At 55.2% G+C, this 25451-nt stretch overlaps 2 protein-coding genes across 3 annotated transcripts in view; one reads left to right on the plus strand and one right to left on the minus strand.

Annotated features, from left to right (window-relative positions):
* MTMR14 (myotubularin related protein 14) overlaps positions 1-14475 on the minus strand; it is a 30971-nt gene extending 16496 nt beyond the window's left edge. The window contains exons 1-13 of one of the 2 annotated variants that reach the window (XM_035546822.2): positions 14303-14475; positions 14068-14213; positions 9694-9802; positions 8574-8649; positions 7891-7951; positions 7215-7337; positions 6624-6697; positions 4098-4168; positions 3896-3970; positions 1796-1862; positions 783-868; positions 297-373; positions 19-55 (exon numbers count right to left, since the gene is read on the minus strand). In XM_035546822.2, the coding sequence (XP_035402715.1) occupies positions 19-55; positions 297-373; positions 783-868; positions 1796-1862; positions 3896-3970; positions 4098-4168; positions 6624-6697; positions 7215-7337; positions 7891-7951; positions 8574-8649; positions 9694-9802; positions 14068-14213; positions 14303-14425 (1125 nt within the window). In that variant the 5' untranslated portion in view covers positions 14426-14475. The remainder of the gene's footprint in view (positions 1-18; positions 56-296; positions 374-782; positions 869-1795; positions 1863-3895; positions 3971-4097; positions 4169-6623; positions 6698-7214; positions 7338-7890; positions 7952-8573; positions 8650-9693; positions 9803-14067; positions 14214-14302) is intronic. The other variant, XM_035546821.2, reaches the window with a different exon arrangement.
* A 741-nt stretch (positions 14476-15216) lies between these two features.
* LHFPL4 (LHFPL tetraspan subfamily member 4) lies at positions 15217-25451 on the plus strand. Its single transcript, XM_035546823.2, has 4 exons — positions 15217-15622; positions 24609-24845; positions 25015-25031; positions 25245-25451. Exons 1-4 carry the CDS (start codon positions 15217-15219, stop codon positions 25251-25253), a joined length of 669 nt encoding a protein of 222 aa, XP_035402716.1. The 3' UTR covers positions 25254-25451.

Here is a 25451-nt window from a genome sequence, read left to right on the forward strand (position 1 = left end):
CCCAGACGAGACACTCACCTCTTCTCCTTTACTGAGTCGATCGACTAACATGTGCCTGGAAAGAGAGCAAGGGAGGGAGGTCAGTCACTTGCCAGAAAGCAGAATCGGAACAATACAAGAACAGCCAGGTGACTAATCCTCCACAAAGAAAATGCATTAGCCTCTTTTTGTCACAGCTCAGTGAGAGATGCCCCACCATCTACCTTGGGCTGTGAGCAAACACCAAAGGTGACCCTCTGAAGGCTTCTCCCCTGATGCATGGGGTTACATAAACAAATAAACCTTAATGTGCCTACCCGAAGAGAAACCAGTCATAGGCCACTGTCAGGTAGAGAATCTCAGACGGCTCCAGGGACACGTGGATCAGCCCATCCTGCAAGGCAAATGAGAAACAGACTTCAGGCAGCAGCCCTGGAGACTGGAACTTGGTGTTCAGGATCTACAGAGAGCTGGCACGGTGAACCAAGGTGCCCAGAGCTTGCTCTGCCTCCAGCACGAGTTGAACACCCTCCTGGTTACAGAACACTAGCTCCAAACCCTGAGCATCTTTGCAGCCTACAGGACAGAGAATCCCCTGAGCGCCTTGCTCCAGCTGCCTGTGATGCTGTGCCTGATGGCAGGACAGCACGTTGGGCTCCACTTTGAAGCCAATCCACACCCCCCTCTGAAGGCAGGATGAGCAAAAGGAACATTAAGTGCTCCAGCACCACTTTCTGGTGACACAGTTGCTCACGCTCCGACCAACCACCCCCAGAAGCAGAGCAGGTCAGGCAGGTACTCACAGCCCATAAGGAGAGGCGCAATAAGGAGATGAAGAGAGGAGTTCGATCCCAGCCGGATATACAGTGCACCAGCAGCCCGCTGTCATCTGTTACAGGCAGGAGTGGGAAGGAGAAGGAAACAAAAAGATGTTGCAACAAGAGCAAAGACTTTTCTTTACGGCAAATCTGCAGTGACAAGCTATTCTCCATCTCCCCAGCCTAGGCTCAACAACAGAGCTGAGCCACCAAGCCAGAACATTTTGTCTTGAATATGGCAGCCAACAAATTGCTCAGAGTGTCCTGGGATGTCAGCAGCCCCAGCTGATGTGCTGTCCTGGTTCTGACAGCTGCTCAGGACATGAAGTCACTAGGTATGAACATCATTTTCCTGCCCAAGGCATACACCCCTCCAGTCGCAGCCCATTATCACAATCTATCCCCACACAACAGAAATAAACCTGCTCCAACTGACCACTTTCTCTCAGCCTCACCAACCTTCCCACTGGTACAAACTGATCAGAGGCACACACAGGGAACCAAACTCCTGCGCTCTCCAGAACATTTGCAGCGTGTCCCAATGTAACTGCAGGAAAGTCTGCAGTTTGCCGGGTGGGCAGAGCCAGCCATGGCTCCATCTATCAAGCAGTGCTACGTATAAAGTCACTGTGTCTGGGAATGGGATGCCAGCAAAGGGCAATATACCCCCTTCAAGGGGTGGCTGTGATGACAGAGGATGTAAGGAGCTCCAACAGCTGCCTAGTGAGACTCCAGATAAGGGGGACAAAATACAGACACATGGCAAATAAGAGAGTCAACAAGGAAAGGAGCAAAAAGGAAAGGGATCAGCAAGTCCCTCTCTAGGAGGAGAGCTGGAGCCCTGAGACTCTAGGACCATCACCCTGCTCTGAAGAGAGAGAAGGGAAGCTCTCCATACAGGGGCTCTTCTGCACTGGGAACCGATCCACAGCTGCACTATCAGCTTCTGGAGGAAGCAACTGCTGCTAGACTGCTGGAAGGCAAGGAATGCGCCTTACCATCACTATTGATGATAGAGATCAGCAGCTTCAGGTAGTTCTGCGTCTGCTGCACGAGGTCCCAGCTCTGTGCCGAAAGAGAAATGCTGATGGTAAGCAAGAGGCTGCTCTGCAGTTCTGAGTTTGCCATACTCTTGGTTTCTTTATCCAGAGAAATAATTCCATGGCCATTTGTTACAGTGACGGGCTTTCCTCTTGGTCGGTCCTCTAACCACTCCCCACATCCTCTGAGAAAAGCCCTCTGCAACAAGAGGCCAGGCAGGACAAAGTATTAAAAAATAAAAGGCCATGGCTACTACCTGCCTGGCTGACACAGAACCTGCTGCCTGCAGCCCCAAAGCCTCAGGCAGACCATGCTCAGAGGTACTGAAGTGAGCTGGCAAACACCTGCGGAGCGCTGACCCAGTTCTGCAGCCCCCGGCACGCGTGCACTTTACAAAGCGGCTCAGCAGCCACGTTACAGCTGCGGACGTGATGCAAGGAGCAGGACGGGACGGGCAGGCCAAGGTCAGCAGCCTGTCCCCACAACTTGAGCCCTTTTGGTGCCAGTGACCCCTGCAGGCTGCCCAAAGACCCACTGCAGGCTTACTTGTGCTGATGCCAGAAGGAATCATCCCATCATCCCGTCTCTCTCTACACCACAAACCAGAAATTTTCATTCAGTTGCCCCACATACAGCTTGAAGCTTGCGCTTGGCAACAGCTCTGCCCAATAAAGCACCTAATCTAAGGGTGACAGTTCATCATTCCTTTGGCAGCGTGTTCCAAGACAAATCCTCAAAAATAACATTCAGGACTGCTTTCCTCATTTGTATGCCTGATTTCAGACTTCAGATACTGCTTCCTGTGCAGCTTTTCTTCCCTAGATTGAAGGGTGCTTTAGAAGTAGTATTTTCATAGAATTACAGAATATCCGAGTTGGAAGGGACCCACAAGGATCACTGAGTCCAACTCCTGGGTCCCCAAATGACCACCCCAAAAAAAAAATATCAGATCATGTGTCTGAGAGCGTTGTCCAAACACTTCTTGAACTCTGGCAGGCTCGGAGCCGTGAATGTACTTACACATTAATCAAGTCAACCCCCAAAATACCACTGTGATTAGCTGAACAGACTGAGAACTTTAGCTTTAAGCACAGCACCTTCTCCAGTCCTCAGATTATTTCTGCATCTATTTTCTTACATGCTCTTCAATTATTAATAACCTTTTCAAAATACTGGCTGCTCAGTATTTTAGTGAACAAGTTTCTAGCCATAAACAAACCGTTGTCCCAGTAGGCCTGTGCTTCAACACCGCGAGCTACTTTTCCGTGACTCTGCTTGTGCTGGCACTCACATGATTTTCGTCACTGACAAACAAGCACCGGCCGAGCACTTGGAGCTCTGCTAGTTCTGTGCTGCTTCCAGCCACAGAGCGCAGGAGCATGACACGCTCCAGCATGGCCAATCCTACCAAAACGTGGAAGGACTGGCAGATCCACCATGTGAAATGGTGTGCAATAATTAACGCAAGGCGATGTGAGAATCGAGGCAAACCTCAAAGCTTGGGCAAACCTAAGAGTTCAATCGTCATTGGTGACGCCGTCACAGTAAGAAGCAATGCAGATGCGGTCAGTTATGATTTTCTCCTTTCCTATAACAGGATAAACACCTTGCATAGCCTCTAAGAAGGTGCCCAGTTATGTGGCTACTGCTCACGTAAGGGAAGGTTGACCTTTTTCATGTCTCTCCCTAGCTAAGGAAGTCTGTCCAGCAGCCCCATGCCTAACTACCACTGCGAACAAGTAACACTGCTTCCAGTTCCCTGGCACGCTCCTCACCTTTATTAGCGACGTATCTCCCTAATGGACTGCTAGCTTTACGCAAGCTACAGAAACAGATTGGATGTTATTGTCGGCTGCCTTGGGACACACCAATCCACAGAGCTTTCGGGTAGAGGATTTCCACTGCTATTCTGAACAATCAAGTCTGCAGCTTCACTCCCACTGGGATGGTATGAAGCGAACCAGATTACTGCAACAGCAACGAGGCAGCCTTCAAATCCTTAATGATCCTCCCTGATTGAATCTCTGACCTCCCAGAGAGATGCCCACTTTGCTCACCTGGTACTCGCTCCAATCAATATTCAGAGATTGGGTCAGAGAGGCTGGGATACTTAGTGGGGCATCTACATAATCCTGGAAGTAGAAACCAACAAGAACAAAAAAAACATAATTGGTTAGAGGAAAAACCATGATTTGCAAGCAATGAGTTTCAAAAAACAAAGCTTAAGCGCAGTAAAGCCCCCAGCTTTCCATTTTATACCTGTTTCCAGTTAAATATGAGACCTTCAGCTGTGTAATCCCGGTCTTTGTACTCCTTAAAAAATTCACAGCCTGCAAGACATGAGATAATGAACAACTGTTCAGCCAACTGATATCTAACAGCCGAAGGGCCCTGTGGGACTGAAAGTGCTGGCAGCCCTGGGCTCCAGAGCACCAAACCAATCAAAAGTGTTGCCTGTGGGAAGTGAAGAGCAGTAATCAGTACAGCGTGCAGCATGGCCTCCCAGCAGCAGCAACGCAGAGCACTCAGCAGTGAACACACTCACACGGCAGACAAAGAGCAAACTCCAAAGGCACAGCAAACGTGAAGTCTGAGGGACCGGTTTTATTCTCTCAAACAACAGGTTTCACCAAAGACCTGCGCGTTGCAGGGCCACTGACTTTTGCGCAGATCTGAAGAATCAGCCTGGCATCCTGAGTGAGAAGGAACCAGCAAAAAGAGATGCTGGTGGAGCCTGGGGAAAGCCAAGCTTCACAGGGCGTCTGCTGCAGGTAACAAGAAAGGGCTCTGTCAGAGGCAACTGCGGTTTCCCTCACATTTAAGTCTCCCCTTTCAAACACCAGAGTTGCCCTATGTGAAGAAAGCAGGTACATAACCACTTCCAAGGTTTCCCCCAGGCCCTCCCCTCCTGAAGTTTCTGCCCTATGGCTCCTGTTTCTTCTCAAACAACTATTTGAAGCCTCTGCTGCAAGCTGTAGTCACTTAGTCACAGCTGAGCAGCACCATTAGCACTGCGGCTGCCTGCAGGCTCCATGAAACACCTCTCCTGAGGTATGGTGTGTGCCACAGAAGCTTCACAGCACCCACGTCACCAGGACACCCCTGTGCCAGGCACTGCATACACAAGCTTCGATCCCTACTCCGCAAGTCAAAAACAACTTCAATGGCAAAAAAAATCTATGTGGAAGGACAGGACTAGTCCTAGAGAACACGCAGCCAGGAAGCAATCTGCCAGTTGAGATTCAACTCCAATTAAACACTGGCTTAAAGCAAAGAGTGAGGGATTACAGCAGCAAGCATTGGCACCCACAAATGCCAACTACCAGTCAGAAGGAAAGGAGGGCTTCTGTACCAGAAAGCACAAAAGCTTCTGCAGATACCCCATTTTAACCCAAGTCTTTCACCCTAGACAGTCGTGTCTGGACACTGCTTCGTTCACCTAAGACAACAGAATCTCAGAATAACTTCAGAGACAAATTACAAGATGGAAATTCTTTCGGTGCAAACCTGGAAACGCTGATAAGAACCTATCAATCACTACACTTTGCCAGTCACTAGAGGGGCTGCTGATCCTCAGATGTGCACGCCTCAGATTTAACAGAATGATAGCATTCCCCTTTGGACCAGCACTGCTACAATCAGGTAACATCTGCAGGGAGTTTCCAGCGTGATAAGATTTACCTCTAGCACAGCAGCAAAGAGCTGCTAAGAGACAGCAAATGTCCCAGGTGGCGGAAGAGGAAGGAGCATCACTGGGTATTGCACACTGTGCAGATCCCCACACAGTAAGAACGCTACAACCTAACTCACTTCTTCCTCATTCTTTACAAATGCTACAAAGGACCTACGCACACTGTCTTTCCCATGGTCTAAGCGTGGCAAGACAAACGGCAGCAACACGCACCTGTGGCACGTGCTACAGAATACTCTTATTTCTCGCAGCCCTTTGCAATCAGCAAGGAAACCTCCATGGAAATCTTAAGGCAGCTTCTCTGAACTGGCACTAATTACTGTGTAAGAAAAGTTCCACCTTTTTTCTTCCCCTACACACACCTTAGGGGGCAACAACTAGTAATCAGGGAAAAGTTTGAGTGTGGATCATCCATGACCACTTTGTCCCTGTCCCCTTTTCTTTGTGCGCAAGGGAAAAAGGAAGAGTCCTTTGTGGCAGCCAGACCTCGAACACAGCAGCCTCACACCCAATCATGTTACCGAGCCCGGCAGCAGCAGCCAGCCAGCAATATTCAGCTCATCTTCAGCAAGTGACCCAGCGGTGGTTGCTAGGCGCAGGAACTGATATAGCCAGGGAGACGGACTGGAGTGCTTCGCATCTCAGCCACACTCCGCAGGCGCGGGTTAGCGGTTCTGCCTAGCACTGAGAACGTATTGCAGCGGTCCTCTGGAAGCAGCAGGACCAGGAAATACTCCTAAGAATTGTGGGTTTATATACAGCTTGCTTTGTAGCAGGTAGTACTTTGGAGTCGCAGGGCTGTCAACGGCCGTCTTAACCCCAGCCCCACCACTGGGATGTTTTCTCTGTGCCTGAATTCATCACAGCTGCTGAGAAATTCTGCTGCCACCTCAGAGCGCCTAATGCCAACTCGCAGCGCCAGAATATCCAGATCTGTTGCACTGCTCTCAGTCTAAAAGAGCTTCTCTCCTGAGGGAGCGTAGGTAACATGAAGCAAGCCACAGCCATTGCACCACACACACACGTAGTTCCCAGTCCCCAGCAGCAGATTGTCACCTGTCCCTTGGGAGTCCCTCTGGACATCAGTCCTGTACCTGGGTATGGGATGGAGAGAAGTGTGAAATCAGCATAACGTTGAGCTTTGTCCACCTTCTCAGAAGACGTCACACTGCACAGGACAAGAGGAAAACAGCAGACATTTGTACAGATTTTTCCACGGAGACACCGGCATCCAAAAAGCTTCCTGTTGCATTTCCCCGCATAATGACTCGACTCAGGAATGGGCAGAGGCAGAACTTATGCAACACATCCAGATTAACAGGTACTGTTAATAAAAATATGAAAGTTTTCCTCTGAGAGGAACATCAGGAGAAGCGACCTGCTCCTATACACAAGTGGAAGGCTCCCCTTTCTGAAAAGGGGGTTGCCACATCACTTCAAGCTCTACAGAGAAAACCTACTCAGACTGCAGAAGACAGATGAAAGCAGTTATCTTGCCCACTGATACAGCTTTCTCTGGTGTGAAAGTGTAGGGTTCTCTCTACAGCAATGTCTGATGATCCTTCTGTAGGACCATTCCAGGGACTGCTCCTAGGATGCTGGGTGCATGCCCAGTAACAATTCCCACGTGAGGGCTGCTACCTGCAACTCAAAGCCTGCAGAAAAACGAATGAACCCAGACTCACTTCAAGCCAAACTTCACCTTCTTGTTTTCCACCATCAGATCACAGATGTATCGGACAGAAAGGTAACGAAGCAGCTTGATGTCATGTCCTCTGACCTTGTCAAACAGCTGGGAGTCTGCGTTTCTGCAACACGGAACAAGGCAAAGCAACATCAGCGTGGGAGACTGACCACGTCACCTGCACAATACTGCCACAGTTCTTCCCTGAACTGCTTCTAGCCAGAAGCCCCATAGTACGAGCCTTGTCTCCACAGCTCAGAGTCAGACTCTGCAATGAGCTGACATGCAAAACTAGTGCTAAGGGTCCCCTCTCCATATCTCGCTCTGTTCTGCAACCAGCACGTTAAGTTGCAGAATATTTTCCCCAGCCTACAGATCTACTTTTTTTTAGTGAAGCACACACTTCTGTGTAATTCAAGTAGCCTTTTAATGGCTTTGTATCGTTTATATATTCATGTCCCTTCCCTCTGGCAACAGATTAGCAGGCGTCAGTTACACTGGCTTCAGCCAGCCATCAGCATTCAAGGCATTTTCAAAATCAAGGAAAGTGAGACCCCAAGCTTGGCAACAACCTCAAGCCTGTACCTGACGCCCAGACTAGGAAAGAGCAGAACTGAACGGCTGAGTGAATCAGCTTTGGTCCAACTCTTTTCCTTGTCCCAGTGACTGATACAAACCTAAGTGCAGAATCTTCCTCTGAAATGTCTTCTGCATCTGCCCAGGCATCATCAGAGCCCCCTGCAAGGAAGGCATTAAGAACTGAAATGTGCTTAAGCCAACAAAATCCCTATTTCTACAGACGTACATGTGCCCAAAAAATCTCCACATACAGGCTCTCTCAGTAATCCTCCACATGTCCTCCTCCTGAAAAGCCCGTTTTCTAATGGAGCCCACCCTTCCCCTGGCGTTGCCAAGCTCCAGGTCCTATACTATAGGTACCCAATACTCTCCTGAAGAGTTCTCCCTGGAGCCTGGTATATCTCACCATTAGGAGGATTTGATTCCCAACGACTAGCCAGCAATAGCGAGATCTTATTTATTCCCACCCCCAAGTGCTTGGGAATCAGCACCCCGAAGCCTTTGGGCTGCCCTACTTGTCTACATGCTTCCCATAATTCACTCTTCAGCTCCAAGCTCTTTTGCTACCACTTCCTGCACTAAGAGGCATGGCACTCTGTCCCGTGGTACGGTGCTTGGAAACGGACACCAGATTTCAGGTTTTGCCCTATCATTCAGGGCCTGATACGAGGAGGTCCAGGACACTTCTGCACCTTCTCTCAGGAGAAGACTTGTCTCTCTGTCACGTCCCAGCGCTGAGCAGCCCAACCAGGCAGCCAGCAGCAGACGGCTCCTCGCTCACCTGAGAAGATATAGTTGTAACCAGTGCGCCCGTAGAGCTCTCCCCAGCCAGCCAGCGTTGCTGATCTGCAAATATGCTGGAGGAAGATTTTGTTATTAACCACACAGAGTCCAAGAGTCTTCCCCGTCCCTGTACCCAGTCTCTGGCCCAGCTGCTGCCCCGTTACAGACATGGCTGTACCTACAGCCACTGCCTGTCGGCAGCCTCCCCCGCAGCCCTGACCCAGGGCAAGTTCTCCAAACACATCAGACTCCCAAATGTCTTTATCTGTAGCTATTTTTTTATATCACTTTTTAATTTCCAGTTCTCCAATGCACTAATGCAGTAAATTTCTGCTAAATTGGCAGTATCTAACATCTGATAATACTCTGCTTGAGCCTTATCTTCCACGCTCCTGTTGATAAGACTGGGGACGGTCCCAGTGCCACCCCAGGCAGTTTACTCCTGCTGAAGAAGGCCAGCAGGTTCAGCCCAGGACGGCTTCACTCAAGCCAGATTAAAATCATCACAGGTATGATTCTGCTATTCATACAGCGTTTCTGAATTGAACTAGGAAAACTGAATTCAGCTACTTAAACGCTAAATGAGACTACTCCTACAGGGCTTCAGAACAGCTAAAGTAATCCACATCAAAATGAATCCAATTTCACTTTCTTATAGACTCCCTTGCAGACAAGCCCACACGTTCATAAGACCGTTTATGCAATCTTGCCTCCCCAGGGAACACACAAGGGGAACTTCTTTTTAGGGATAAAAGTTATTCAAAGGGAGCTCACTACTGGAAAAGGGAAGGGGCAGAAAGTGACAATAGCTGTCTTTCCCCTCTCAAAAACCAGGTAACTTTGGTCCTTCAGAAGGAACACATACATAGATAAAACGTTCGATCTTCGGTGCGGTGCTCATGACGGGTGGGATAAAATAGCCTGAAGTCCCCACAGATGATTTATATAGCCTGGACAGCAAATGCTGCTTACTACTAGAGGCTGCCTGCCTGTGCCTAAGAATAGCTTTTTACAGCATGAGGAAAGGTGACAACCGACCAAAGATGTGGCTGCACAGTTCAAATGTCACGGAGAAAGGTCATTTTCTAAGTTAAGGCAGGTCACCCGCGAAGCTTTACCTTTCCCTTGTACAGAATGACCGGGCAAACAAATCGTCCTCTACACCTCGCCATCTTACTCCGGTTGATAAGGTCCTGCAGCTTGCCGACCTGCACAGTGCTCTCAAACCTGGGGGACAGAGATTCGGTTCAGTACACAGAGCATCTTCCCACGTCCTCCAGCGAAGCAGCTGGACACCCCGGGCAGTAATCCCCATCCCTTGGGCTCAGAAGCCAGCTCTGATCTTAGCAAGCAAGGTCGTTTCTTTAAGAATCATTTGCACTACATGTGTGGATACTTCCCTGCCTTCTCTTCATTTTGAGAGACCAGCTGCACAGTACACAGCGAGCATCTTCAGGAGCAGCAATGTGCCGGCACTACGAGCACGGTCTGCTTCAGGCCAACGCGTGGCTTATTAGTGAAGGACGGCCACAGTAAGCCAGTGTCTGCAAAAATATAGAGCCTGCTTTCCTCTCCACCACCCTTCCGTCAAAAAGAAGCTCAGCACTAGTGACTATCAGAGGGAATTTTGCAAGCAAAAATAAATAGAATAGAAAGTCAAAGCTTGAACACTCGACGAACCTTAGTTCTGGTCACTTGAGCACATGCATCGCTGGACAGTTAGACAACTCCCTGTGAACTGCCTAGTGGGTTGCCCAGGGGAGTTAGATTCATGTCAGCTGCATCCGAGCAACTACATTTTATGTTCTTCTGGTTAAAGTAAAACGGAAACGTGTTCTGAGTTGGAGACATATTTTGGAAGCAACTTACTGCTGTAATTTTTCCAAGTACCAGCCTAAATTTGACAGGAATCCAAGCTGACACCTGCGCTGACCGCACCTCCTGAAGGGCTGCGAAACTCAGAGGAGGACCAGAGTTCCCACAAGGAGCTCGAGAAGCGTCCAGACCGACAAAACAGAAGCCAGATGAAGTCCAGTCACACAAAACTGCACGATCATGCACTTAGAGATGATTAACAAGAATTTCCAGTTGGCCCTTTCCTGCAGCAGAGCTCAGCACAAGGACTTAGATGAACTCATTGATCTCTGCACGCCCGTAAGTTATCGACCCACTAAGTCTTACAAAAGGGACAAATACGACTGTGGGAAGCTCTCCAGCGGGACTGAAACGTAGCAGTGCAGAGCACCCAGGAGACCCACGCGTGCGCGGTGAGGCACGGAAGCCCCCAGGGATGGCCAAGGGACAGCGTGGGGCAACAGAACCTGCCACGGCTCAGTGAACGAAGATTAAGTGAGGACAACAATACAGGCACTCAGGTGTGTACAAGAACTAGCAACGGAGAGGGAGAAGGGCTCAAAGGCAAAGAATAATGCTAGGCTAAGAAGAAATGAAAACCTGCATGCTAGAAATTAAAAGAAAGCTTCTAAGCTTCAGTATCAGTAAGAGCATGGAGCAAGCTACCTACAGCAGGCATTCAGCAAAGGATTAGAAAAACCTTATTAACGTGGAAACTGATAGGTTTGTGGGAAAGGTTATGTGAGGTGCAGCTGGTGGAAGCAGGGAGACAGCAAGCAGTCCAAATCCCACGCTTTTAAAACAATTTAATTCCCAGAATTCATAGTTGAAGCTTCGGATTTTTCACGTGTTTCCCTACAGGTGTAACAACTTCCTCCAGCTCCAAAAAGCTTTGACATTTACTAGAATTCGAAGAGTGAGAAGCCGAGCTAATTTTTAAACAGCACGGACACAGGGGCACTAAGTGCACAGCCGGGGAAGTGCCAGCACAGTACCTGTGCCACGCAGCAGCACGCGACACCGCGTGCCGGCAACGGGAGCGCGCACCCGACGGGCACAACCCGAACTGCTCGTCCTTGGCACTGCAAGCAGCCAGGAGCTGCTCTGCAATATTCCCCTGCTAGCACGGCCTCCTCAGAGAGCATGCGAGTAACACGCTGCGAGAACATCATAAGGCTGCTTGGGACCAGGCGAAGGAAGAGGTGGAAGGAATGCCGTGCGTCTCAACTCCTAATTCTCGGGATTTTCAAGTGTTTTTTTCCCCGCAGAAGTTTGTTTTCCAGAAGATACTACTGGCCATCTTTACCCCTCTGTTAGTTCTCTTGCTCCAAACCAGCCCCCAAACCTGGATTTGTCTTTTTAAAAGCAAGGAGAACACGTCCTGTAAGAGCACACAACCGGTTTGGTAGCTGTATAATCTATGCGAGGCCGAGGCAGAGCCGCTGGGCTCTGGCTGGCCACAGCAGCGCTGGAACTGAAGCGTTCCTTCACGTTGCTGGATTACATGCACCCGTAAGCAGATTTGTTTGCAGTGCAGACGTGTCAGAGAACCGGCAAGTGGAGCCAAAGACACGGCCCGTGCCTGAGCGCTGGGGGTTTTCTCTAAGTGCAGTCGCAGTAGGTCCAGAAGAACTGGGCACGTCGCAGTGTCGCCGTGCCTTACAGCGTCCTCCTGCTCCTGCTTTGGGCCAGGAGAGCTCTCAGGGCACAGGGCAGGCGCTCCTGGCTGCCAGACGCCCTCTGCTACTTTCTGCAGCTCACCGGGAGCAGCACCGAGCCAGAGGGCACCCAGCTCCTGGGGCTGGTAGCCACAGACACACCAAATTCCTCCCACGCCTCCGCTGCCTCCCGCTCCTGCCCGGATCTCAGAGTGCGGGAAGCCAAGCTGGAGGAACGCTTGAACAAGACCATTTTAACCCCCCAGCTTCCCAGACACAGAATGAACAGGGTCAGGAAACCGACCTGGGTTTAAAATAGCCAGTTTTTGCTAGTTCCCTCCAGAAACAGCTGCACCAGCAAAACCGATGGGGCAGCGCCGAGTTCGCGCAAGCTAGAGTTGCTTCCAAAAAATGTGGCACTCTCAGAGGTATGAAGTGTCTCGCACACTTCAAGGAGCTCTTACCAGCTGAATAAGAACATTACAAAGATGAAAGGCAGCCCGAGACGCTAGGTCCTAGAGGGATTAGCCCATTCGCCGGAAGAGGTTCTTGCGTTCTGCAACACAAGAAGCGCAACGTTCTCTGTATCGCTAAGATTTGTTTGGGATTTCTGAATTATTCCGCAGAATACAAAGGTGCGACTAAAAGCTGGGCTCATGGACAAGGTATTGAGCAGCTTTTACTGAGGCTATTGCCCAGAAATCCGAAGGAAAGGGGTGGCGAAGGGCAGCCTGTTGCCATGACTCTCTGGGACGAGAAATCGAGACTTGAAAACAAATTGGCATTTTAAGTGTTGATTGTCGCCGCTGGCTTGCAAAGTCTCAGAAGAAAACAGGGCACTGAACGTGAGCACACTTGTTTGGGTTACTCTGCCCCTCAGAAAAGTTAAGTAACCGCTGCTCTTGCAAGAACGGGAAAAACAGAAGCGTTTGCTTTCTCTTCCCTAAAGACCCTGCTACTTGCGTTTACAGCTGCTGACTTCACCTTCCCTCTTTCCTGCAGTGAGGGGTTTCATTTTTCTCATCTCATCTAACCTAACTTCAAGTAGAAAAGCTCTCACCTGACAGCCAGCTGGGGCTGTTTTCCTGACCCCCCCCACCTCCAACAGCCACACCGGGCACCAACTGATGGATTCCTTCAGCAGGCAAAGCAGCGGGAAGCACGTCACTACCGCGGGGGGGAATGTGGCAACCACCATCCTTCGAGCGCCCTACTCTTGTCACGATCGGAGTTAAAGCTGCAGAACCGCGTTATGTTTTGTTGGAAGAGGGGGGGGGGGGAAAAAAAGGGGGCTGTTTTTACAGCCACGGGGAGCAGATAGCGCTCAGCCACGAGCGTAAACAACACGGTTCTGAGCTTGGGGGGTCAAAGTCCAGAAGTGCGTTCGCTTCAGGTACGCTGAGCCGCGAGGAAGCCTTTCCGTTAGTTACTGAAGCTGAGCGCCACAGCTCGTGGTGCGGGCACAGCGCGGCTGCTGAGATTGCGTCCGCCTGTCCTGTCCCTGTGCGGATCCCACCCCGAGACCCTTTCCGCGCTAAGATCTCTCTGACCGTAGCCCTTCTAACGTGGCCACGGGCGCTTGAAGAAGACAGGGCGGGCACCCCACGGCCCTGAGCCCGACCACAAGCTCTTTGCGCGTCCGGGACGGGGGAAGAGAGGCACCTCACGGAGCCAGCGGGGTGCTGGGAGCTGCCCAGCACAGCACGGCAGGGCTGGGGCACCCCGCTCCCCCTGGCTCCCCGAGCCGAGGCCGTGTTAGGAGGAACACCGCGGCAGGCGGGGAGCCCGGGCTCGCCCCGTGGGAGGAAGCCGGGCAGGGAAGCTGCAATTAACGGGGGGGGCAGCTGTAATTAACGGCAGCCCGGCGGGGCCTCCCGGGGCGGGGGGGGGGGGGGGAGGCAAACCACGAAGCCGTCCCCGTGCAGGACGCCCCGGCGGGACGGGGTCGGGGACCGGGAGCGGGCGGTTCCGGGGCCTTACGGGTCACGGGCGGCGGCGGCGTCGCGCTCGAGCAGGACGATGTGCCGCGGGTAGTGCGCGCAGACCTCGCCGTGCGCGTTGGGGATGACGCTGTAGCGGTAGTCGCGGCCGAAGAGCTCCAGGCAGCGCCGCTCGATCCGCTCCACCTGCGGACAGCCGCCGTCAGGGCCCGCACCGGGACCCGGGGCACCCCCGGTACCCCCCCCCCCTCCTCCCCGGTGCCCCCCCCGCTCACCTTGGCGGCAGCCCCGCCGCCGTCCTTGGCCCGGTACTGGGCTCGGGAGAACTCCAGCAGCAGCTCGGCCAGGCCGCGGTCCCCGGAGCCCGCCGGGGGGGGGCAGCCGCGGGCCGCCGCCATCTCAGCGCCGCCGCCGCCGCCGCCCCATGGCGCCGCTTCCTCCCCGCCCCGCGCCTCCGCCGACTTCCGCCCGGCCGCCCGGCCCCGCCCAGCGGGCGTCGCGCCCCTTCCGCCCGGAGATGACGTCATCGCGGCGCGACGCGCCGGGGGCTCCCGTAGCAACGGGCGTCGAGCTGATGGGGGTGGGCGGAGGGGAGAGCTCCGTGCCCGGTGCCGGTTACGGGCTTGTCAGGACCCCACCGGGCCTTCCCCGCGGGGGCTGTGGTGGCGCCGGGAGCAGCGGCGGGGCCTGAGGCCGAGCGGGGGCTTCCCGAACCGTCACGGGGCCTCCCGAGCCCGGCCGGGACCTCCCGAGCCCAGCCGAATGTTTCCGAACTCAGCCGAGCCCCGCCCCCCCCCCCGAGCCCAGCCGAATCCTCCCGAACCCTGCCGAAGCTCCCCGAGCCCTGTCGGCCCCTCCCGATCCCTTCCGAATCCCTCCGAGCCCAGCCGAGCGCAGCCGAGGGGCGGGGCCGAGCCCACCCGAAGCCCAGGCGGGCGGAGCCGAAGTTTGCCGAGGCGGGGCCGAGCTCCGCAGTGGCGGGGCGCGCGCGCACGCGGCGGCGGCGGCGTCGGGGCCGCGCGGGGCGCAGAGGCGGCAGCCAAGATGGCGGCGCGGGTGGCGCAGGGGCCGGCGGCCCCGGGGCGCGCCTAGGCCGCGGGGCTACCCCCCCCCCCCCCCCCCAAAATAAACCCCATCCCCCCCCACCCCCCCCCCCCGTTTCGGGGCTCCCGCGGCGCCCCCCGTCAGGATGCTGCCTTCCCAGGAGGCCTCCAAGCTGTACCATGACAACTACGTGCGGAACTCGCGGGCCATCGGCGTGCTGTGGGCCATCTTCACCATCTGCTTCGCCATCATCAACGTGGTGGTGTTCATCCAGCCCTACTGGGTGGGCGACAGCGTCAACACGCCCAAGCCCGGCTACTTCGGGCTCTTCCACTACTGCGTGGGCTCCGGGCTGGCGGGCCGCGAGCTGGCGTGCCGCGGCTCCTTCACCGACTTCAGCACCATCCCCTCGGGCGCCTTCCAGGCCGCCGCCTTCTTCGTGCTGCTCTCCATGGTGCTGACGCTGGGCTGCATCACCTGCTTCGCCCTCTTCTTCTTCTGCAACACCGCCACCGTCTACAAGATCTGCGCCTGGATGCAGCTGCTGGCAGGTAGCGGGCGGGGGAGGGGGGGGGTTGGGGGGGTTCTGAGGGGGCGGGGGGGGTTTGGGGGGTCTGCAGGCACTGGGTAGTTTGGGATTCTGCAGGTTGCCGGGTGACTTTGGAGGCTCTCCAGGCACTGAGTGTTTTGGGGGTTCTGCGGGTTACTGGGTGTTTTGGGGGGGGTTCTTCGGGCACTGAGTGATTTTGGGGGTTCTTCGGGCACCGGGTGTTTTGGGGGCTCTGTGGGTACTGCGTGCTTCTGGGGGTTCTTCAGGCACTGGGTGTTTTGGGGGCTCTGTGGGTACTGCGTGCTTCTGGGGGTTCTTCAGGCACTGGGTGTTTTGGGGGCTCTGTGGGTACTGCGTGCTTTTGGGGGTTCTTCGGTTACTGGGTGGTTTTGGGGGTTCTTTGGGTTACTGGGTGGTTAGGGGGTTTTGAGGGTAGTGGGTGTTTTGGGGGGTTCTTCAGGCACCGGGTGCTGTGGGGGTTCTTTGGGTACTGGGTGTTTTGGGGTTCTTCAGGCACTGTGTGTTTTGGGGGTTCTCCAGTCACTGGATGCTGTGGAGGTTCTCCAGGCACTGTGTGCTTTTGGGGGTTCTGTCCATTACTGAGTGGCTGGGGGGTTTTGGGGGTACTGGGTGCTTTTGGGATTCTGCAGGCACTGAGTGTTTTTGGAGGTTCTTCAGGCACTGGGTGTGTTGGGGGTTCTGTGGGTACTGCGTGCTTTTGGGGGTTCTCCAGGCACTGAGTGTTTTGGGATTCTGCAGGTTACTGGGTACTTTTGAGACTCTTCAGGCACTGTGTGCTTTTGGGGATTTTTCGGGCACTGGGTACTTTTGGAGGTTCTCCAGACACTGAGTGTTTTTGGGGTTCTGCGGGTTACTGGGTGGTTTGGGGGTTCTCTGGGTACTGAGTGCTTTTAGGGCTTATTCCAGTACTATGTGCTTTTGGGGGTTCTCCGGGCACTGAGTGTTTTGGGGGTTCTTCAGGCACTGGGCGCTCTTGCAGATTCTTCAGGTGCTGCATGCTTTTGGGGGTTCCCCAGTCACTGGGTGCTGTGGAGGTTCTCCGGGCACTGGGTGCTTTTCCAGGCAGTGCGTATTTTGGGGGATTCTTCAGGCACTGTGTGTTTTGGGGGTTCTCCAGGCACTTGGGAGTTCTTGAGGCATGAGCAGCAGCACCGGGGCACCCCCAGCCACCCGGCACTAAAAGCTTCCCCCAGCTGCCAGCCCTGGGGGCTCCCCTAGGCACCGAGCACCGGGAGCCAGCACCAGGTTCGGCCGCAGCGGGGGCTCGCCCAGATGTGGGCACCCCGGTCCTGGCAGCGGGGCCCCCTGGGGCGGCAGCAGCAGCAGCAGCAGCAGCAGCAGCAGCAGCAGGGCTTCTTGCAGCCCCAGCACGGGCTGCAGGCAGAGGCACGGGGACACGACATCGGGCATGGGGTGTGCCGCAGGACACCCCAGTCAGGGTCCAGCTTTGGGAAACCCTACAGCAGGGACTGTCCCACAGAGTCAGGGCCAGTGGAAGGACCTGTGCACAGAGCCCCCAGCTGCCCTTCCAAGCGGTGCTGTGCCCACACCCTTGCCTCGCTGCAGCCAGTGAGGGGCTGGCAGGACAGACTGGTCCCTGCCCTCCATAAAGAGACCCAAGCCCACGGAGGGACACGGTACGTTTCCTTCGATGTCGCTTCAAAAGTGAGCGCAGGCTCAAGCCTGTTCATCCCCTCTCCTTAGCTCCCTCCCCAACCAGACAAACAAAAAAACACCACTAGACACCGGAGAGAAACCCCAACACCCCCATAAACTCTCTCCTCAAAGGCACACCATGCCCAGAACCCCAAATTTTTCCCAGAAGGGTCCCAGCACACACGTGGTTCAGGATCCCCAATACCCCCCCCCCCCATGCCGACCTGCAGGCCCTCCTCACGGGCACTGCCGTTTGGGAGAGGGGCCCCGAGGGGAGACGCTGAGCTCCCCCAGCGACACCTGCACCTCCTCCTCTCTCCGCTTTTACCACGCCTGGAACCACATCTCCTTATTGCCTGCAAAGCGAGCGTGGCCAGACCCAAAGCTCCCTCCAGAAGGACCCAGAGTCCCACAACGTTCCCAGTGAAAGGACCCCGCTGTGACCCCCCCCTGAGAAGGGTCCCTGCAGGACGATGGGGGCCATTTGGGGTCTGCCCCGGTGCTGGGGGCTTGCAGCTGGCCTGGCACCATCCCCTGCAGCAGGCTTGGTGTGGTAATCCCGACCTCTCCTCCCCGGAGCAGGACCACAGCCGGGCCTGGAGCTGCCTTGGCTTATCGGGGAAATTCCTTCATCTTTAATTTTCCCCGGCCCGCAGATTTACGGGTTTAAGGCAAGCTCAGAGCCCAAATCCCTCTGATCGTCAGCAGCTTAATCAGGGGGCTCAGTGTGCCCGGCTGGTGCCGCTGCGTGGCAGGGGCACGGCCCCCAAGCAGCACTGGGATTCCTCCAGCAGCCTCCTGCCCTGCCCAAGCCCCTGGGTGCCTATGGGGCAGCTGGAGCAGGGACACCCTAACCCTAACCCCTGACCCTGACCCTGACCCTGACCCTGAACCTAACCCTAACCATAACCCTAACCCTAACACTAACCTTAACCATAACCCCAACCCTAAACCCCAAACCCTAGCCCTAACCCTAACCGTAATCCTCACCCTAACCCGATCCCTAAACCCTAAACCCTAACACTAACACTAAACATAACCCTAAACCCTCTAACCCTAAAACTAACCGTAACCCTAACCCTAATCCTAAAACCTAACCCTAACCCTAACCCTAAACAATAACCCTAAACCTAACCATAATTCTAACCCTAACACTGAACCCGAACTATAACCCCAACGCAAACCCTAACTCTAACCCTAACCCTAACCCTAACACCAACCCTGAACCCTAACCCTAACCCTTACCCTAACCCCCAGCCCCTAACCCCTAACCCTAACCCTGAACCCGTACCCTAACCCTTACTCTAACCCTAAACCTAACTATAACCTTAACACGTAACCCTAACCCTAACCCTAACCCTAACTCTAACCGTAACCCTAACCCCTAAACCTAACACTAAAAATAACCCTAACCAGTAACCCTAACCCTACCCCTAACCCTGAACCCGAACCCTAACCCTAACCATAACTGTAACCGTAACCCTAACCCTCACCCTAAGCCTCACCCTAACCCTAACCCTAGCCCTAACCCCCAACCCTAACACTAATACTAACCCTAACACTAACCCTAACCCTAGCCCTCACCCTAAACCCTAACCCTAACCCTAACCCTAGCACCTAACCCTAAGTCTAATCCTAACCGCTAACTCTAACCCTAACCCATAGCTAAACCCTAAATATAATGGCGCAGCTAACCCTAACCCTTACCCTTACCCTAATCCTAACCCTAAGCCTACCCCTAACCCCTAACCCTAACCCTAACCCCAACCCTAACCCTAAACCTCAACCTAACCCTAACCCTAACCATAACCCTAACCCCAACCCTAACCCTAAACCTCAACCTAACCCTAACCCTAACCCTGAAGCCTATCCGTAACCCTAACCCTAACCCTCACGCTAAACCTAACCCAAACCCTAACCCTAACCCCTAACCCCTAACCCTAACACTAATACTAACCCTAACCCTAACCCTAACCCTAGCCCTAGCCCTAGCCCTAACCCCTAACTCTAACACTAATACTAAACCTAACCCAATCCGTAACCCTAACTCTAACCCTTACACTCACCCTAACCCTAGCCCTAACCCCTAACCCTAACCCTAACCCTAATCCTAACACTAACCCTAACCCTAACCCTAACCCATAGCCTAACCCTAAATATAATGGCGCAGCTAACCCTAATCCTAAACCTAACCCCAACCCTAACCCTCAACCTAACCCTAACCGTAACCCTAACCCGTAACCCTAACCCCTAACCCTAACCCTAAACCAAACCCTAAACTTAACCATAACCCTAACCCTATCCCTAACCCTAAACCCTAAACCCTATCCCTCACCCTAACCCCTAACCCTAACACTTACCATAACCCCTAACCTTAACCCTAACACTAACCCTTACCCTAACCCCCAGCCCATAACCCCTAACACTAACCCTAAACCCTAAGCCTAACCCTAACCATAACCCTAACCCCTAACCCCTAACCATGACCCTAATCCTAACACTAACTGAAAGCCTAACCCAAAGCCTAACCCTAAATCTAATGGCGCAGCTACCGCTAAACCTAACCCTAACCCTAACCTTAACCCTAATCCTCATCCTAACCCCTTATCCTAACCCTAACCGTAACCCTAACCGTAACCCCTAACCCTAACCCTTACCCTAACCCCCAGCCCCTAACACTAACCTAAACCCTAAACCCTAACCCTAACCTTAACCGTAACTCTAACCGTAACCGTAACCCTAACGCTAATCCTCACCCTAACCCTCATCCTAGCCCTAACCCCCAACCCTAACACTAATACTAACCCTAACCCTAGCCCTCACCCTAACCCCTAACCCTACCCCTAACCCTAACCGTAACCCTAACCCAAACCCTAACCCTAACCCTAACCCGCAACCTAACCCTAACCCTAACCGTAACCCTAACCCTAACCCTAACCGTGACCCCTAACCCTAACCCATGCCCTAACCCCCAGCCCCTAACCCCGAACCCAAACCTTAACCCTAACGCTAACCCTAACCCTAAGCTTAACCGTAACCCTAACCCTAAACCCCAAACCCTAATGCTAAACGTAACCCTAACCCTAAAGCCTAAACCCTAACCCTAACCCTAATCCTAACCCTAACACTAAACCTAACCGTAACCCTAACCCAAACCCTAACCCTAAACCCTAACCCAAACCCTAACCCTAACCCAAATCCTAAACCGTAACTCTAACCCTAAACCCTAACCCTAATGCCTAATGCTAACCGTAACCCTAACCCCAACCCAGAACCCCTAAAGCCTAACTCTAACCCTAACCCTAAACCCTAAACACTAACCCTAACCCCGAACATCTAACGCTAACCCGAACACTAATGTTAACCCTACCCCTAAACCTTAACCATAACCCTAACCCTTACCCTATCCCCTAACCCTAACCCTAACCCTAAACCTAACGCTAACACTAACCCTGAACCCTAACCGTAACGCTAATGCTAACCCTTACCGTAACCCCCAGCCCCTAATGCCTAACACTAACTCTAAACCCTAAACCCTAACACTAAGCCTAAGCCTAACCCCTAACCCTGACCCTAACCCAAAGCCTAACCCTAAATCTAAAAGCGCAGCTACCCCGAACAATAACCCTAACCCTAACCGTAACCCTGACCCTAACCCTAACCCGAACCCTACCCCTAACCCCTAACCCCTAACCCTAATACTAACCCAAACCCTAACCAAAACCCTAACCCAAACACAAACCCTAACCCTAAACCAAACCCTAACCCTAAACCAAACCCTAACCCTAACCCAAACCCTAACCCAACCCTACACCTAACTCTAACCGCAACACTAACAATAAACACAACCCTAACCCTAACCCCTCCCCCCTAACCATAACCCTAACCCTAAGCCCTAAACCCTAACCATAACCCTACCACTAAACATAACCCTAACCCTAATTCTAAACCCTAACCCTAACCCCAACCCTAAACCTAACCCTAACCCCTAGCTCTAACCCTAAACCCTAATGCCTAACACTAACCCTAACCCCAACCCCGAACCCCTTACCCCTAAAGCCTAACTCTAACCCTAACACAAAACCCTAACCCTAACCCCCAGCCCCTAACCCCTAACCCTAACTCTAACCCCTAACCCTAAGCCTAACCCTAACCCCTAACCCTGACCCTAACCATAACCCAAACCCTGACCCTAACCCTAACCCAAACCCTAACCAAAACCCTAACCCTAAACCAAACCCTAACCCTAATCCAACCCTAACCCCAAACCCTAACCATAACCCTAACCCTAACTCTAAACCCTAACCCTAACCCTAAACCTAACCATAACCCAACCCTAAACCTAACACCAACCGCAACACTAAAAATAACCCTAACCCTAACCCCTACCCCCAATCATAACCCTAAGCCTAACGCTAACCCTAACCCCTAACCACTATCCCCTAACCAGAACCCTAAAAACTAACCCGTAACCCTAACCCCAACCCTCACCCTAACCCTAATCCCTAACCCTAACCCCTATCCCTAAACCCTAAACCCTAACCCTAACCCTAACCCTAACCCTAACACTAAAACCTATCCTCCTGAGGGCCACAAACCCCAAAGCTGCTGCGTGGTGGCAGCGGGGTCAGGGAGCTGCTGGAGCCGTGCAGGGGGTGCCCTCAGCGCGGCATGGGGGAGGACAGGTCACCTGCGTGGGCTGGGGGCCGTGTGTTGGTCAGGGGCACGACGGCAAGCTTTGGGGATGAGGTGGTTGGGGGCTCCTGCGGCGCAGGGGGGGCGCACTGGGAGAGGAAGGAGAGGAGAGGAAGAGGTGCAGAAGCAGCAGCGAGGGCTGAGGTTTCGCAAAAGGCACGAAAAGGAGGTGGAGGGCAGGGGAGCGCGGCTCTACGGGACGGAACGGGACTGGCAAAGTCGGGGAGAAGGAGAGGAGGAGGACCCGGAGCTCAGCATCTCATCCAGAAAGGGGGAAAAAAAAAAAAAAAGGTTAAATCTTCAGTGTCCAATTAGTGGATGGCAATCAGGGAAGGGTTTAATTAGAGCTGCACAGAGAGCCCCAGCTCCAAAGCCGCTGCCCCCCTAGGAGGAAACTGGGTCTAATTAAGAGAAAAGACTGATTGTCGCAGACAGAGCCCGAGCCATCTGCCCTGCTCGCAATCCGGTGACGCAGAACTGGAGATTTCGCTGAAGCCTTCTGTTACAAAACCCGAAACGTGCCTCGGGCACGGGGACGTCGCCGCCAGCAAGGCCCTGGGACGGGTGCCCTCGAGGCGCGGCTGTGTGCCCTGCGTGTGCTGGGCGCCGAGCGGCCACCTGCGGCTGAGCAGGGCACGGGAAGGAAACGTCACCGGAACGCTGAGTGAAAAACGAGCGGCGTCGAGCCCTTTCTGCACCCACGGCAGAAACGGCGCTGCTGCACGGGGGGGGATGGGGGACGGGTCCCAAATCCTCCCGTGAGGGCTGCTCCGTGGGCAGGGGCGTGCAGCAGGCACGCGGGGCCCTTGCCGGTCCTTCCAGCCGAAGCGGCTGTGAGCTCCGCTTCGCACCGGCTCGCAGCCCTGTTCTCAGCCCTTGGTGCTGCCCCGGCTCAGCCCGCGGAGCACAGCGCCAGGAGGCAGCTGCTCCCCGGCACGCTGCCGCCCGCTCGCCTTTATGTCCCCGGGGGGTCTCTATTTTCAGGCGAGGGTTGTGCGCGGTCGCTTTCCTTTTTGCCATTCGGCTCTGACATGAACCAGCTACCCCGGTCCTCAAAGCCCCTGCACCATCGGGGGTCCCTGAGGGGGGGGGGTCCCCAGCGGCAGGGACCCCGGGCACCCCGTCGGGCGCAGCTCAGCACCGAAGCAGCGCCGGCAGCGAGGCCCGGCCGCTGCAGCGAGGCCGGAGGGAGGCTGCCGGAGCCGTTCCGGGAGGTGGTGCCTCCGCTGCGGCTGCTGCGTGTCGGAGGCAGGGTTTATTTATAGCCCGCTTCGGGGACTCCCCGAGCAGGGGTGCACGTGACGGGCAGGGGATGAGCGTGGGGGCAGCGGTCACGGAGCCCAGGCCGGGTTTAAGGGCCTGCTGCAGTGTCACCCTCCATTACCTTGCGTTTTCCCCGTTTTGGTCCCTCGGGGCTTGTTCACGGAGGCGTGAGTGGGGACATCCCCTGCTTGCAGCCGGGGCAGGGTGCAGGGCACGTACAGCAGAGGGGGAAACGCCAGCCTCCACCTGAGCCTGCAACAAAACCAGGCAGCAAAAGCAGCCCGAATACCGGCTCTGAACCTGCAGGCACAGCCCTGCGGGGCTCGGGCGACGCGGGGATAGCCGCGGTGATGTCCAGGTTTGCTGATTGCACCTTGGTGGGGCCCCACCTGCCAGTGGGAGCCCGTGTCCGCCTCGCTGGGGTCTCGCTCCCCCGCTGCAGCCTGAGTCACGAGGCTGAACTCCCTGCAGTGAATTTGCTTTGCCAGGATAACACAGCCCGTGAGAGGCACATTCATTTGACAGGACCCTGACAAGGGAGGAGCGTGAAACCACAACACAAAACCGACCGAGGAACACCAGATCCCCCAGCCCAAAGCATCGCCCGAGCAGACAGACACCCTGCAGGCACTCAGGGTTGGGGGCAGGAGGGGACAAATGAGCCGTTTTAAGTGAAAAAGGTGGTTTTCCTGCAGGTCTGTGTGCACCTGTGGGCTGTAGGGGCAGGGTGGGCAGGCAGAGCCCCCTCCCTGTCCCCTTCAGTTTCCGTTTCGCAGTGTGCTGCTGCCAGCACTCGGGAAAGGTCGGGCTGGCGGTGCGGGAAGGCGCTTCCAGGACGTGGGGTGGGCTGGGGACACGCAGGAGAGGGAATAGCTCGTGACAGGGGACGCGGCGTGCTGCTGGGAGCGGGCGGGACGGGCGGCCGCGTCCCTGCCTTCCCCACGGAGCGCTTGGTGCGGCGGCGTGCCCGACGTGCCCAGCACCCTGCCCAGCACCCTGCCATGCCCCGCGCTCGCTTTCCGAGGGGCCCTCCAGCTGCGAGTGGCGGGAGATGCTTTGTCTCGGGGGCATGTACAAGCCTCTGAAATCTGTCCTGACACAGGACAAAAATACTCACCGGATGCCTCAGCTTCTCTGCGACGCTATTAACAGATTAAGAAACCCGCACCCCGGTGTTCCTGCTGTCCCCAGATGTGCTGGGCCAGCTCTGGGGCACGCACACACAGCCCCACGGGGCCATGGTGGGGGCTCCCCGCGGGCATGGGCACGCCAGGCAGGGGATCAGCGCTCCAGGACGCAGAACCCAGCCCCACCGTCTCCCTTCACGCCGCCCTCTGCCCTCTCTCCCGCAGCTCTCTGCCTGGTGCTGGGCTGCATGATCTTCCCTGACGGCTGGGACGCGGAGACCATCCGGGACATGTGCGGGGAGAAGACGGGGAAGTACTCCCTGGGCGACTGCTCCGTGCGCTGGGCTTACATCCTGGCCATCATCGGCATCCTCAACGCCCTCATCCTTTCCTTCCTGGCCTTCGTCCTCGGCAACCGGCAGAACGACCTGCTGCACGAGGAGCTCAAGACAGAGAGCAAAGGTGGGCGCCGCGCTGCCGGGGGGTCCCCGGGGGACCTGGGAGGGAAACGACACCGGCTAGGGGGGAGCTGCCACCTGCAAAGGGACCAGCCTGGTGTGGCAGGGAGCGGGAATCGGGCGGCCGAGCCCCCGCCCCGCCCTGCTGACACGCTCTCTTTGTGTTTTGACAGATTTTGTCGGCACTGCGGTAAGTCCTGAGTGTCACCGTCCTGTCCCCCGACCCACGCGCGGCATGTCTGTGTGTGACCGTGCCGGGCAGCCCCACGGGGATGGGGAGGCCCCGGGGGCAACGGGGTGGGGGGCAGCGGGGTTGGGGCAAGCGCGTGCATGGCACAGACGGCAGCTGCCCGGTGCCGCCCCCCCGGGCTGCCATGCCCGACGCGCTGTGCTCTCCCCGCAGAGGATATAAGGCCGAGCGTCCGCAGCAGGACCCTCCTCCCGCGGCCGGCAGCCTGGGCGCTCCCTCCCTGTCCTGCCCTTCATCTGCTGCCGGTGGCCACGCAGCGCGCTGGGGACACGCCAGCCGCCCGCCGCGCCCACGTCCACGCCGGCACCGCCATCCCATGCACCCCGCCAGCCCCGCACCTCCGCCACCCGTAGGCCGCCG

Source organism: Cygnus atratus, chromosome 10 (assembly GCF_013377495.2).
Source record: "Cygnus atratus isolate AKBS03 ecotype Queensland, Australia chromosome 10, CAtr_DNAZoo_HiC_assembly, whole genome shotgun sequence".
Lineage (NCBI taxonomy): Eukaryota > Metazoa > Chordata > Aves > Anseriformes > Anatidae > Cygnus > Cygnus atratus.

Coding starts and splice junctions, on each gene's coding strand:
- LHFPL4 (XM_035546823.2), top strand. CDS start 15,217: ATGCTGCCTTCCCAGGAGGCCTCCAAGCTGTACCATGACAACTACGTG. Junction 15,623..24,608: donor CTGGATGCAGCTGCTGGCAG/GTAGCGGGCGGG, acceptor TCTCTCCCGCAG/CTCTCTGCCTGGTGCTGGGC.